At 39.7% G+C, this 12,395-nt stretch overlaps 1 protein-coding gene and 1 non-coding gene across 3 annotated transcripts in view; both read left to right on the plus strand.

Moving 5' to 3' along the window:
• Window positions 1-12,395, plus strand: part of AP1G1 (adaptor related protein complex 1 subunit gamma 1) — a 33,141-nt gene that overhangs the window by 8,112 nt on the left and 12,634 nt on the right. The window contains exons 5-12 of one of the 2 annotated variants that reach the window (XM_010164979.1): window positions 2,080-2,156; window positions 3,389-3,397; window positions 6,046-6,141; window positions 6,624-6,704; window positions 6,963-7,061; window positions 7,465-7,520; window positions 8,413-8,526; window positions 12,033-12,173. In XM_010164979.1, the coding sequence (XP_010163281.1) occupies window positions 2,080-2,156; window positions 3,389-3,397; window positions 6,046-6,141; window positions 6,624-6,704; window positions 6,963-7,061; window positions 7,465-7,520; window positions 8,413-8,526; window positions 12,033-12,173 (673 nt within the window). The remainder of the gene's footprint in view (window positions 1-2,079; window positions 2,157-3,388; window positions 3,398-6,045; window positions 6,142-6,623; window positions 6,705-6,962; window positions 7,062-7,464; window positions 7,521-8,412; window positions 8,527-12,032; window positions 12,174-12,395) is intronic. The other variant, XM_010164980.1, reaches the window with a different exon arrangement.
• LOC114818438 (small nucleolar RNA SNORD71) lies at window positions 9,857-9,943 on the plus strand. Its single transcript, XR_003766164.1, has one exon. It is a non-coding gene; the product is annotated as a small nucleolar RNA SNORD71 (small nucleolar RNA).

Here is a 12,395-nt window from a genome sequence, read left to right on the forward strand (position 1 = left end):
ATTTTATCCAATACACTGTCTAAAAGGACTCTAAAGTGCACTTTTTAGGATTTTTTTTTTTTTTTTTTTTTTTTTTTTTTTTTTTTTTTGGCTTCTGGTAGCATAGCACCAAAGTTTTCTCTTGACAATTTTAGCAGGCATTCCCAGGACCGAGATGCTTACATCACTGTCAGGAAAGAGTCTTTCTTCAGTGCTGTTTTTCATGAGGACTAGGTCATAAAACAGATTCTCACTTTAATGGTCTTCTACAAGACTGTTCTGTTTTAATGCATTTTCTTGCACAAGTATTTCTAGAAAATTACTTGAAGAGAAGTACTGGTGTTAACACCTTGACTACATTGTATCAAGCCTAGTGCTCACTTCCCAAAGTCTTAGTCCTGTGGTATATCTGCAGTGAGCATGTACCTCAATAAAATGGGTGGGTGTACTATATTAGGAGCTCCACAGTAGATATTTGCTGTGCTGAAAACCCATTACAGGGAGAAGTTCTGTGTCAAGACATGGTATTTGTAAGTGCCAACAGTACTAATGGGCCACAATAGCTTCCTGAGAAGCTGTTGTTTCATGGTTTTGTTTTGGGGTTTTTTTGTTTGGTTTGGGGTTTTTTTGGGTTTTTTCTGCATGTGCTGTAAACTTTTGAGGTACAGGACAGTTTGCCTGTGGAATGTAGTTTATGTGTGTGCAGCTAGTTTACCTTGATTTAAAACGCACTGATCAGAATGTGTAGACTAGGCACTGCTTCAAATAGGAATGGTCTGTAAGACTCTTTGTAAGCGATGCCTATGTGATCCAGCTTGGCAGTGTGAGATCCTCTGTCTGTCTTATGTGACCCTGAAAAGCTGAGAGCTGTTCTGTTTCCTCTGTTCTCTCTTTAAAGATGGGCATGCTCCTTTTCAAGCGTTGGCCAAGCAGAGAATTGAATTTAGGTTCACCTGAATTCAAGAACAAGATCATCTTTTCTACTTTCCTCATCCTTAAAAATCATCATCTCCTTTCCAGTGGTCTCAGTCATGGGCTTTATGTTGAGCTTTCTCTGAAGTAGAATATATATTAAACCCTTTTAGCAGCCTCATGGGAGGTCTCAGTGATAAGTAAGCAGCGTCAGTGTTAAGAAAGCTGTGAGATTTGCTTTATAGATAGATATTTGCATACTTCAAAACAGATTTTGGATAGAACCTGCAATAGGTCAGAAAGCTGCATAGCTTGTAGAATATAAATGTCGTCATCTCTGTAGAAAACATGACTTGTTAAGCAGGCTTCTAGTCTCTTTCTGTTTCAGGAGCTCTCCAGTACAGACTTAACAGCTACAGAAAATTAATAGCTGAAAAAGTCAGCATCTGAGAAGGATTGCTGTGTCACAGCTGAATGCAGATATAAAATAATGCTCATTGTTGAAGTTCCATGCTTTACAAGGTTGTATCTCGCTAACAAGTTCTCTAGCATTGACATCTAGTTAAAAGGTTTGTAACTGACATGCCTTTTCAAACTATTTTGAGAGACACTTTACCTGCATTTCGTTAAGGTAGGGCACACACCAGCTGGCTTGACCAAGCAATCTGCTATAGTCTTTCTCTAGACCAAGTTCCAAGACCATCTGAGGAAGGCCCAATTCAGGTCACCTAAGGCTGGCTTGGGTACCCAAATCAGAAGAGAACATCTGGAATTGTGAGGCACCCAACACTTACAGTGCAGTTAATACATACTGTCCTTCTAGAGTCTTGTGTTTGTATAGAATCATAGAATGGTTTGGGTTGGAAGGGACCTTCAAGATCATCTAGTCCAACTATGTCTGTTAGCATCTGACTGTATATTTACTATGCAAGGTTCTGCAGACAAAGTCCTATTTCTCTCCTCCTTTGGCCTTTAGTTGCAGCTTTAAGACATGAGCACCTTGCTATATGCTTTCCCTTGGGCACAGCTGCAGGCGCAGATATTGGGGGTAGATATGTTGTACTTAAGAATAATTTTTTAAAAAAATTATTTCCTGTTGTTTCTTTATGATCTTTGTGACGTGCCTGGAGCCAAGGAAATTATGTTAAATGTAGATACTTATTTATTTTTTTCTCCCCTCACCTTTAGGTGTTCTTCACACATCAGTTGTCCTCCTCACAGAGATGTGTGAGAGGAGCCCAGACATGCTTGCACACTTTAGAAAGGTAAGCATGAAGTGATAATATTGCAGAGTTAATATTCATGGTTTTGTTTGTGCTGGGTGGGAGTGTGTGTTTTGGTTTACTTTTTGGTTTTTTGTTTGTTTTTTTGGGGGTTGTTTTGTTTTGGTTTTTTAGACAATGCATCCTCTTAATCTCCCTAGTGAAAGCAGTGTGCACAACTTTTAATAAAATCCTTAACAACTATTTGGGTGAAGGATTTAATGATACTATCTGCTTGTTATCAAAGTCTTTTAAAAAGCATTACATTTGGGAATTTTGTATCTATCTAGCCCTAATCCCCCTCAGTAAGTGGGTAATTTGCAAAATATCAGTCTTAAGACTGTGCAGTGTGAAACTCATCCTAAAGTTAGATTGAAAGTGTCCTCTTTGATGTTTCCTTAGGGTTTTTTCCACTCTTCATAGCTAGTTGTGTAGTGACATTGGAATTGGAAATGTATTAAACGTAAAGAGGCAAAGTTGAAAAACTGAGGCTTATACCAACATGCCTTAACCACAGCCACACAATGGAAGTTGTAGTTCTGGAGATAGATCTGGTGCGTGCTATATTACATCAGTTTCCATTTTAACTTAAGAGTCTGAGAGCCAGTGTCGCTCTTGCTCCTCTGGTTAGGAATATTTGCTTCTCTTCCTCTCCCCACCAGCACAAACTTCCTTGTGCTGTTTGCTGTAATTCACTGTGCAGTATTACTGCCATATGAAAGACTACCAGTAGAAGGGCAACTGAAAATTGCATTGATTATGTCATTCTGACTTCTTGGTCAAAGAAGGAGAAATTGAGCAAAGCTGGTAGAACAGAACTGGTCATTTGCTCCTCTGAAAAGTCTTAAAGATGCTTATTTATTTGCATGCCCAGTTTACTGTTCTTCCTTGGCTTGTCTATATCATTAGGGATTTCAAACACTGCATTCTTTGATGCATCTTTGCATTTTGGCATGCATCTTCCCTTGCCTAGATTGTATGTGTCAAAGGAGTAATGAAAGTGGGACTAGGGTCATCTTGAAGGTAGCCGCCCCTGCTACTAATTGCTCAGTTAAGATCATAGTTGTGAAAAAGAGAGGAGAGTTGAGTTCACAAAACGTAGGTACTAGGTACATTCTTTTCTAGCTATCTCTTGTGGTTGTTAATGCTATGAATGGTATAACATTGATCTGTCCCTAATGCCTGCTTCGTCTGTTTTGTCCCTTTTGTTTGTTTGGAATCCTGCTGTATGTTAGAATGAAAAGGTAAGAGTTAATTCTTCTAGATGGTGCATGCCTGCATTGAATCTGTAGATATTTGTCTCTTGTGAGGCAGTGCCTCTTAATGTCACATTTGTGATTGATGCCACATGCTTAGATCAGTTGTACTTGTCTAATGCTTTTTGTGTGCTGGTCTTGCCTTGTCATTAAATCTCTATACCCATGGCAGCCCTGAATCTCAGTTGTGGCCTTCTCCAAACATGAGCCTGCCTTCCTCAAACTCTCTCTCATTTGAGGAATACTCTAGGGAATTATTTTGTGCTTATGCAAAATATAGCCCTGGGCTTTCTTCTTATCATAAACTGGGCTTTGTGTTATCCCTGAATCACGGGGCAACTTTGGGTGATTCCCAAAAGGGAGCAGGAGAGACAGTTACTTAGTTGCCTGTAAGTGACCTTACTGTGCTGCAAAGGGCTACTGAGTACAGCTGCATTGCTGATATTTTTCATGGGTGTAGTTTGACTTCAGAAGACTGGGGGGGATGGCCCTCAACCGATCTCCATGGCTGTAATGTTTCCCTTTGTTTGTCTTGTCTTCAGTCCTGATAATTCTTGCATGTTAGAAGTCAAAGAAAATGTTAATCAGGCTTCCAGGAATGCTCCAGCAGGTCACTCCCCTTGTCTGTTACTCTGTCTTGAGGGAAGGTGTTGCAGCATCCTTTGGTTTCTCTGTAAGGTAGATAATAGCAAGTCATGGTTCCTTTTGTTTGTGTGTTTTATGAAATGCACATTTTTGGAGGAGTGTGTAATTCCTGAAGAGTGAAGGTAGGAATAAAAAGAGATGGTGGGGAAACTCAGCTGGTTTTCTTCTTGCACTGTACCATGAATGTACAGGACTTTAGTCCAGAAAACACTGCCCGTTTAGTATGTCCACATGCAGCTGTTGTGCTCTGTTAGTCACACTGAGCATTTGGCATCTTCTGCTACTATCTGTGCTGAATCTGAAGCACCATCTTGATTTGATGTTGTCAGAAGTGGCAACTTTACTATAAGGAAACTCCTAACCTGGTAAAATTTAGTGTGAATGCAACCCCTGACTCACAGTAGGCATATATGAATGCAGGAACAGTCCAGCATTCAGGGACAGCAAAATTTATTAAGTCTTATGGGCGAATAATTTTGAAGGGTTTTGTGGAGAACATTTTGATAAACCGTAATTGTCATGCATGGAGTTGAGAGAAAGAATGATGCTGTGCTGGTGCTAACATGCTTCAGGAATGAAAAATTCACTTAGTGTAGCCACCATAACACCTCTGTCTAGTTTGCTACCCCATGTCCAACCAGTGTCTGGACTATTTTAATAATATCCACTGAGAGGGAGAAAAGAAACTTTATATGGAAGGAATAAACCCTGTAGAGATATTCATCTCTGCATCATCCACCAGGAGTGGTTTTTCTCTTACAGTTCAGTTAAAATTTGTCCAGTTTCTGTCTTTCAACCTTAAGATTTTTCATAGGATGTGTTGGAAATAAGCTTCCCTTCCATCCCTGGGACTATTTTGTTACTCATAGCTGCTATGAAGGTTTTTGGAGATAAATAGTAAGTTTGTTATAGCTTATCCACTTTAATGATTATCTTATTTGCCACATTCTGCCCTGAACTGATGTCTGGCTCAGCATGTGTGAGATACTATGGAAGAATTCTATTACAGTTTCTCAGAGATGCCGTAACAGATGAAGTGCATCACTAGAGATGCCTAAGGTGGAGGGAGCTGAACCAAACTTTTGCACACAGGTAGCATTTCTTCAAAGCTGTGTACAAGTCTTGAAAGATAACTTATTCCTATGGGTAAATGTCTACTGGGGGACCAGGGCCATCAATATCTGAGGAATCTGAACAGTGTAAGTTGATAAGGATTTTGTGCTCCCGAGTCTGGCATAGTAGCAGTGCTTCCGTCAGTTTCTCTGCTGTGATGCAGAACCCTGCTAACAGTGAAGCAAAGAATTTGGCCAGTTAAGTGTTGCTGCTCTTGCACAGAAGTTTGGAATGAAGAGGAGGAGAGTAGACCCTGGAGCTACTCGCAGGGAGGTAGTAGTCTAACATTAGAGCCTTGGGGGAAGGCGAGAGGGAAATCTATTCTTTGACCTATTTGGAAACTCTTGGAGAGGAAGCAGATCATAAAGCTTTTCTTTCTGTAAGCTAAGTTGGATGGAGTGTCAAACTTGAAGGAATTCTTACTAATTTACTCTAATCATAACAGTACAGTACTTGAAAAGATCAAAACTCTTATGCCTGATGCTTCCATGGAGATGTATGCTAAAAATAAATTGGGAGCTGATGTAAAGCCCCCAAGTGAAGTCTTGGAATTACACCATTTTAATAGTCCCAGCTCATCCCCTTTTCATGAAGAGAGGAATTTAAGTTGGTATTTTCTCTCAGGTCTCAAGTGCTAAGCTCTGGTAGATTTAGTACTTTAAAGATACAATATGGTGCTCAGGTCCCAACTTAAAAGTTTCTAGTTGTGCCCTAGCTAAGCTGTAGGTATTCATATAACATCAGCTCTAGAATGTGCAGGTTGAACTTTGGAAGAATCCATAGACTGAGTTTCAAACGCAAGATTTGTTCTTGGACCTGTACTTCAAGGCTGGGAGGGAAGGAACAACACCCTAATAGGACAACTCTCTTCTTCACAGCTTGTTCCCCAGTTAGTTCGTATACTGAAGAATCTTATCATGTCTGGATATTCACCAGAGCATGATGTGTCTGGGATCAGTGACCCCTTTTTGCAGGTAAGAACTGATGCAAACCATGATGTGTAGCTTTAATTCTAGTACTGTGTTTTGAGACTTGGGTATGATGAGGTGGTTACCTCAGGGCAGCTGTGTTGATTTTAAGATTTTGTGTCTTTGTTAGAACTGTTTGTGCAGATGCTCTTCGTCTGCCTTAATGAACAGCAGTTGTAGTGCCTTATGATATTATGTGAAGTTGTGACAAAAGGGAGAAGCAGCAACACGTGTTGGCCTTGCAAGGCTGGGCCTACTGTATAATGAGGGTACTTTTCAACAGGTCTGGCTAGTGGGAAGAAGATGAGCACAGCATAAGCTGCTTCTTGTTGGTAAAGGTCTTATTAAGGAGCATTTTGCATAGGAATAGAAATCAACAGTTTGTTTTGCTTCTTTGCCCCTCTTCAGGAAGTGTACTGGCCATTCCACTGCCCCCATGTAAACACTGCCATTCAATGAGGTTTTCTTTGCTTTATTTTGTCAAATAGGTACGAATCCTGCGGTTACTAAGAATTTTAGGGCGAAATGATGATGATTCTAGTGAAGCAATGAATGATATACTTGCACAGGTGAGGTCTGCAAGGTTGATGAGCAGCTTGAACTTTCTCTTTTGATTTTTTTTTTTTTTTAATAATTGGGATTCAGTAGCACTGGTGAGGTTACAACTGGTTGCTATGCTGGATTGAGTTTTACTGCAAGAGATACATGTTCATAGGTGTGTTGCTTGTTTGCTAGGGATTGGTTAGTTTCACTGCCTGTTCTAGAACAGCACAAAGGGGATCTGTTTTGGATGTGTTGGCGTTTCTTATTTTGTTTCATTTCTCCAGGTTGCCACTAATACAGAAACAAGTAAAAATGTGGGAAATGCTATTCTCTATGAAACCGTGCTGACTATTATGGACATAAAATCTGAGAGTGGACTGAGGGTAAGTTGCCTTTGCTATGGCCTTTTTATTTTCTATGCTTGTATTAGAGTATTTTGCGTAGAGGACACGAAGTAAAGTTGTTTCACTCAAACATAACTCCACGGTTGGCTCTAGATAGGACTGTAGCCTCTTCAGAAAGTTATGTTTCTGTTTTTTTAAAAAAATAACAAAAATTAAAAAGCAAAACTTCCTGCAGACTGTGTTCCCTTGAGTGCAGGAGAGAGCTTGTGCTGTGTTTGTCTTAGCTTTTTCTCTGCTTAGTCACCTTCTAGAGTTCTTTGTTATGCTTTTGGCCAAGACCTGCAATGGTAGCTTTGACACATTGCTTTTAAAATAATCTTGAAACAATGAAGATAACCTTCAGCCTTTTTTGATCGCTGACCTTCCCTAACTCTTTCTGCAGGTGTTAGCCATTAACATCCTAGGCCGTTTCTTACTAAACAACGACAAAAATATTCGGTAAGTTGTATGAAGGGGATCTGTTTTGGATGTGTTGGCGTTTTGGCAACAGTCAGTTTAAAATGTGTGAGAAGCAATTACACAAAGATAATGCTGAAGCAGGGCTTTCCAGGGGATAGTATTAGGAAGTACTGTTGTTGGGGTTAGTGTGACTGTCTAGCTTCCTTCTTTCTAGGTGCATTCTTTTCTCTGTGAAAATTTTAACTGTGGCCCCGCCTTTCTCAGTTGATGACTCTGGGTGTATAATCTAGTTCTTAACATGTGAATTCTTAATCTAGTCAATTGTTTTCTCCTGTAACCTGTGAATCTCCTGTCTTGTCCCAACCGGTCTGTGGTGACATCCACATCAGAGTTTGCATTGGAGATCTGACAAATTTCACGAGCACTGGTTTTTCTGATTGTGTGCTGTTGGCAACAAGGAAGTTTGGTTGTGCTTTAGTCACTATGAATCTGGACATGGAATTGCTGCACCTGCTAGAATTAAGTCACATCTCTAGGCATTTTGATTGCAAATCATGGTGTAGGTAGAAGATTCTAACCTTGGGAATTGCAAGTCACGCCAGTTTGGGTATACAATCTGCGGAGGTCTAATCTTTAATTGCCTTGTCTTTTCAAAATCTTTATGAAGAATGGACAGCTGACCGTGAGCCCAGGAACTGGATGACGTGCTTGTCCAGGCAGCAGGATGATGTTAGGCTTGTTACAGTTTAGAATGGTAAATCATCTTTGAAGACAAGCCATGCAGTCCCCCGGAAGATTTCCATTCACTACTGAGTACAAGAGAACCCTGTTCCGTTGCAAAATAAGACTAAGTTTTGTGGGATATGAGGGTCTGTGTGTAGAAATTAGATGCCTACCGTCAACTGTTTAATATCATATGTCCTTATCTCAGATATGTAGCTTTGACATCATTGTTGAAAACTGTGCAGACAGACCATAATGCAGTTCAGCGGCATAGAAGCACGATTGTGGACTGCCTGAAGGATCTGGATGTCTCCATTAAGAGGTAACTGAAATATCAGTGAAATAAACTGTGAAGGTTGACAGCCCATGGAAAGTGAGCAGGGCATAGGGGAAAATGACAATAATCTCGGGGAACTGTGAGTGAGATGAGTATGAATGCATAGTATGGTTCCTCCTTTGGGAAGCTGCTTTTACACTTTATGTATTTTGGATTGGAAAAAGAGGTTTTTCTGTTTTGCTTGAAGTTTTCCAAAATTGAATCAATAGAAATCAGATTGTGTGCTCACAACAAGATGGAAAGCCTTCATAAAGTATGATCATAATCAAAGCTACTCTGATATGCTCTGTATTGCTTGTCTTTCCCAGATGAACAGGCAGTGCCATGTTGTCTTGAAGCAGTGTTAAGCTAATTTGATTAGGCAGAAATTGGTAGAATTGGTTCAATTAATTTGCTTACAAACCACATCCTATTATGCATCCTTGGTGTTCGTTTGTCATTTTAAGTAGTGGTATGTTGCTACTTCTCTGGGCAATGGGAGAGCTTGCAACCTTACTTCTCACGACAGGAAGACTTTTCTGATACTAAGTCTAAACTTCCTCTACTGTTTCTTCTCATTACTTCAGTTATGATGTTCTTCCTCATGAAAGTAACTTTCTCCTGTTTCAGGCACTCGTAGATACTCTTGAATTGTTTGATTTCACTTTTGCCCAACCTATGTGGAATACTGCTTTTCTAAATCAAGTCTTTCAGCCTGTCAATTACTTGCTCTTTCTTTCAGAACTCTCTTCCTCATTGTTATTCTGTCTGTAACTGGTGATCTGAGCTTAGTGCAGCATATGACATGTCAGTGATGGGGGCAATTGCATCCCTGTTGCTTCTTGTGGAATCTGTCTGCTGCAGGCCAGAATTTCATTGAGCTCTCATCACATCATTAATATACTTTTGAAATTGCTCAACCTCTTCTTTCCATGTTGTCAAATTGATTAGATAGGTCATAGGTACTCGTTCTGACAGGCATTCTTAAAATTTATGCCCATCTTTGAATCAGATACAGATTTTTAACAGCACTTCTTGTTCTAATATATACAGAATAGGAAAGAAATTGGATCTGTCTCACTTCTGAAACTTAGTTTTAACTGTTATATAATGGGCATCACGTAATGTATTTTTACAGTTGCAATCTGTCCCAAAACACAGATTTGAATCTCATATGCTGAGGAAGTCAGGCTGCTGTTACTGTTTGGTTCTAGAGCCAGCATGAGGCTCGGTTGTGGCAAGCCCCATCTAGGTTTTGGATAGAAGGCAAGAAAAGCATTTTATTGGTGCCTGCTAGGAAAACAGGTGTGCTACAAATGACAGAGCTTCATGTCTAAGTGCTGTTGGAGGATGAAGCCTTTGAGTGATCCATCAGCAGAGCATGATATTGCCGTGCTGACACTCATGCTGCTGACAGTGCACTGTCTTCATTGAAGCAATACATTGACGGGAAGCCAAGAGTCCTCAGGTAGCAAGTTTGAAGGGCTGGGACTTGAGGGGAAGACACGATAACTGATTTTGGTTATCTGAAGCATGACCTGTTCTCATCATCTTTAAACTGCTGCAGTGCATCTTTGGTCCATGTAGTATAATTCAGAATGGCTTTTCCATTTAATTCAAGTCTTTTTGTCTGTCTGCTTAATATGATCAAACTACATGCTTAGGAACCTCATGACAGAAATGAGCCGTGTAATATGATTGAAGGTAAGCAATACGTGTTGAGATAAATCCCTGGTATTAAGATTGCAGAGTACCTCTGTGCACCTGCAGTATTGATATATCTGCTATAATGTGACTGAAAAGTTAAATATAAATATGGAAAACGTATAAGCCAGTAGGGTTAGGTGTAAGGAGTTGGGAACTAATTGGAGGGGTGAGGACAAATCAAATAATGATATAGATCTCCAACAAGCCACAGATATAGATGATAAAATGTAACAATTTAGTTATGTATTTCCACCCTAATTCTGAACACCTCTGTGTTTTCTAGGTCCCTGAGTATTAGTTGGTAAAAAGTAAAATAACACATTTACAGTTCACAATTCTATAAAAATCCTTCTTATTTCAGTAATAACTAGGGAGATGTTGAGAAGTAGTGCTGTCCAGTTGTTTTCAGATCCTTGAGAACAAATAGGTTGTGCCATATACAATTGGATTGGGTAATATGACTGGTCTAAGTTGCTGATGTTTCATGAACATGGGGAAAATACTAAGTGATCAAAAAAAATAACTGTGTCCGCATAGTGGTAGGTTGGCAAGCGTGACACTGGAGCAAGACAGAATCAGTGGGACTGCTCATGGGTTTGCTGCTAGTAAATATATGAAAAGATGGCAGCATAACTCATACATCTCAACATTATGATTTTAATGAAAATTGCTAGAGTTAAACACACATTGAAGTCTGATCTATTTGAATAAAGTATTACAAAGTAGACCTTAGGCCTTTTGATGGAATTTTGGACGTAATCTGTTGCAGAGCAAGCAGTACAAAATCATTGTACACATGAAGTAGTTCAGCAACTATCCAGATGATTTCAAAAGATATGAAATGGAGGAGGAAGTTTTTGATGTGCTGTGAAGATCTTTCTTGTCTTCTAGTAGGCTATCTCAGTGACAGGCAGAGTTTGAAGTTCCTGATGGCATGAAGAGGACACAACTTGGAGGCTGGGGTTCTGGATTACACCAAATGCTCAATTTTAAAGAATAGTCAGGGTTATCTAGTGAGACTGTTTTAATGTATTGTTTTAATGCATTTTAACATAACTAATTGCCGACATTGTATGGGAATCAATTGCATTTGAAGGTAATAGTTTTCATTCAAAAAACGTCAGAAGAACGGGAGAGCTGTGCTAGAATCAACTATGGAAGCTTTGAGTAGGAGGGCTAAGGACTAGCCTCTGACCTCTCTATAAAAGAAGGAATAGCAAAGAGCCAGTACTTGGTCTAGTTGTGATGTCAATTTGTGGAAGGGGGAGGAATGAGTTTTGAAAAGAGCACCAGGGTAATTTTGGTTTCTGGAAATCTTATGTAGTCTATCTGACAGGATGCAATAAAGCTTATCAGTTAATTTAAATCTCTGTTTGAATCTCTAATATATGGAGATGAAAACAGGTATGTTCTGGATCCCTGAAGCTGGAGAACACTTGTTGTAGCAGTTGTGTGTCAGAAATTACCAGCATGCAGTAACAAACACTTGGACAGTCAGACCTTAATGCTGATGGACTCTGGTTGCTGAAAGATATTTCTAGCCTCTAGGACATCTGCATAGGTGTTTCTAGAACACCCCACACTCCTACTTCCCCTTAGTGTTTTTGAGGAGTGGGTATTTATTATCTGCTCACTAACAGGAAAATACTGGTACGTTTAATGTGGAAGGCTGTTCTTGCAGGATTAATAAATGTTGCTCTCTTATTAGTTAAAAGGTAAGTGCACTTGAGTAGCTGAACTTGATTTTTTGTTTCTTTACTTCACTAGGTGAAGATACTTTATTGGTTTTCTGTCTCTTGCCCTAGGCGTGCAATGGAACTGAGTTTTGCTCTTGTTAATGGGAACAATGTCCGTGGAATGATGAAGGAGTTGCTGTATTTCCTAGATTCCTGTGAACCAGAGTTCAAGGCAGACTGTGCATCTGGAATATTTCTTGCAGCTGAAAAGTATGGGGTTGATTGACCGTTAATTTTTTGTACATACTTGGAATTTTGAGTATTTTGTGTGTTGCTCCTAACCACCCAAGAAAGAATATGTTGATCATCTCTCCATTTGCTGATCTGTGTGTGTGGTTTGTCAGTTTTCACCCATTTTGAGGAACAGAACATACTAGTGTGTCCCATATGGATAGTCCTCATATCACTAAGCCGGTCTAGTATATTGATTTC

Source organism: Antrostomus carolinensis, unplaced genomic scaffold (genome assembly GCF_000700745.2).
Source record: "Antrostomus carolinensis isolate BGI_N321 unplaced genomic scaffold, ASM70074v2 scaffold16423, whole genome shotgun sequence".
NCBI classification, from domain to species: domain Eukaryota; kingdom Metazoa; phylum Chordata; class Aves; order Caprimulgiformes; family Caprimulgidae; genus Antrostomus; species Antrostomus carolinensis.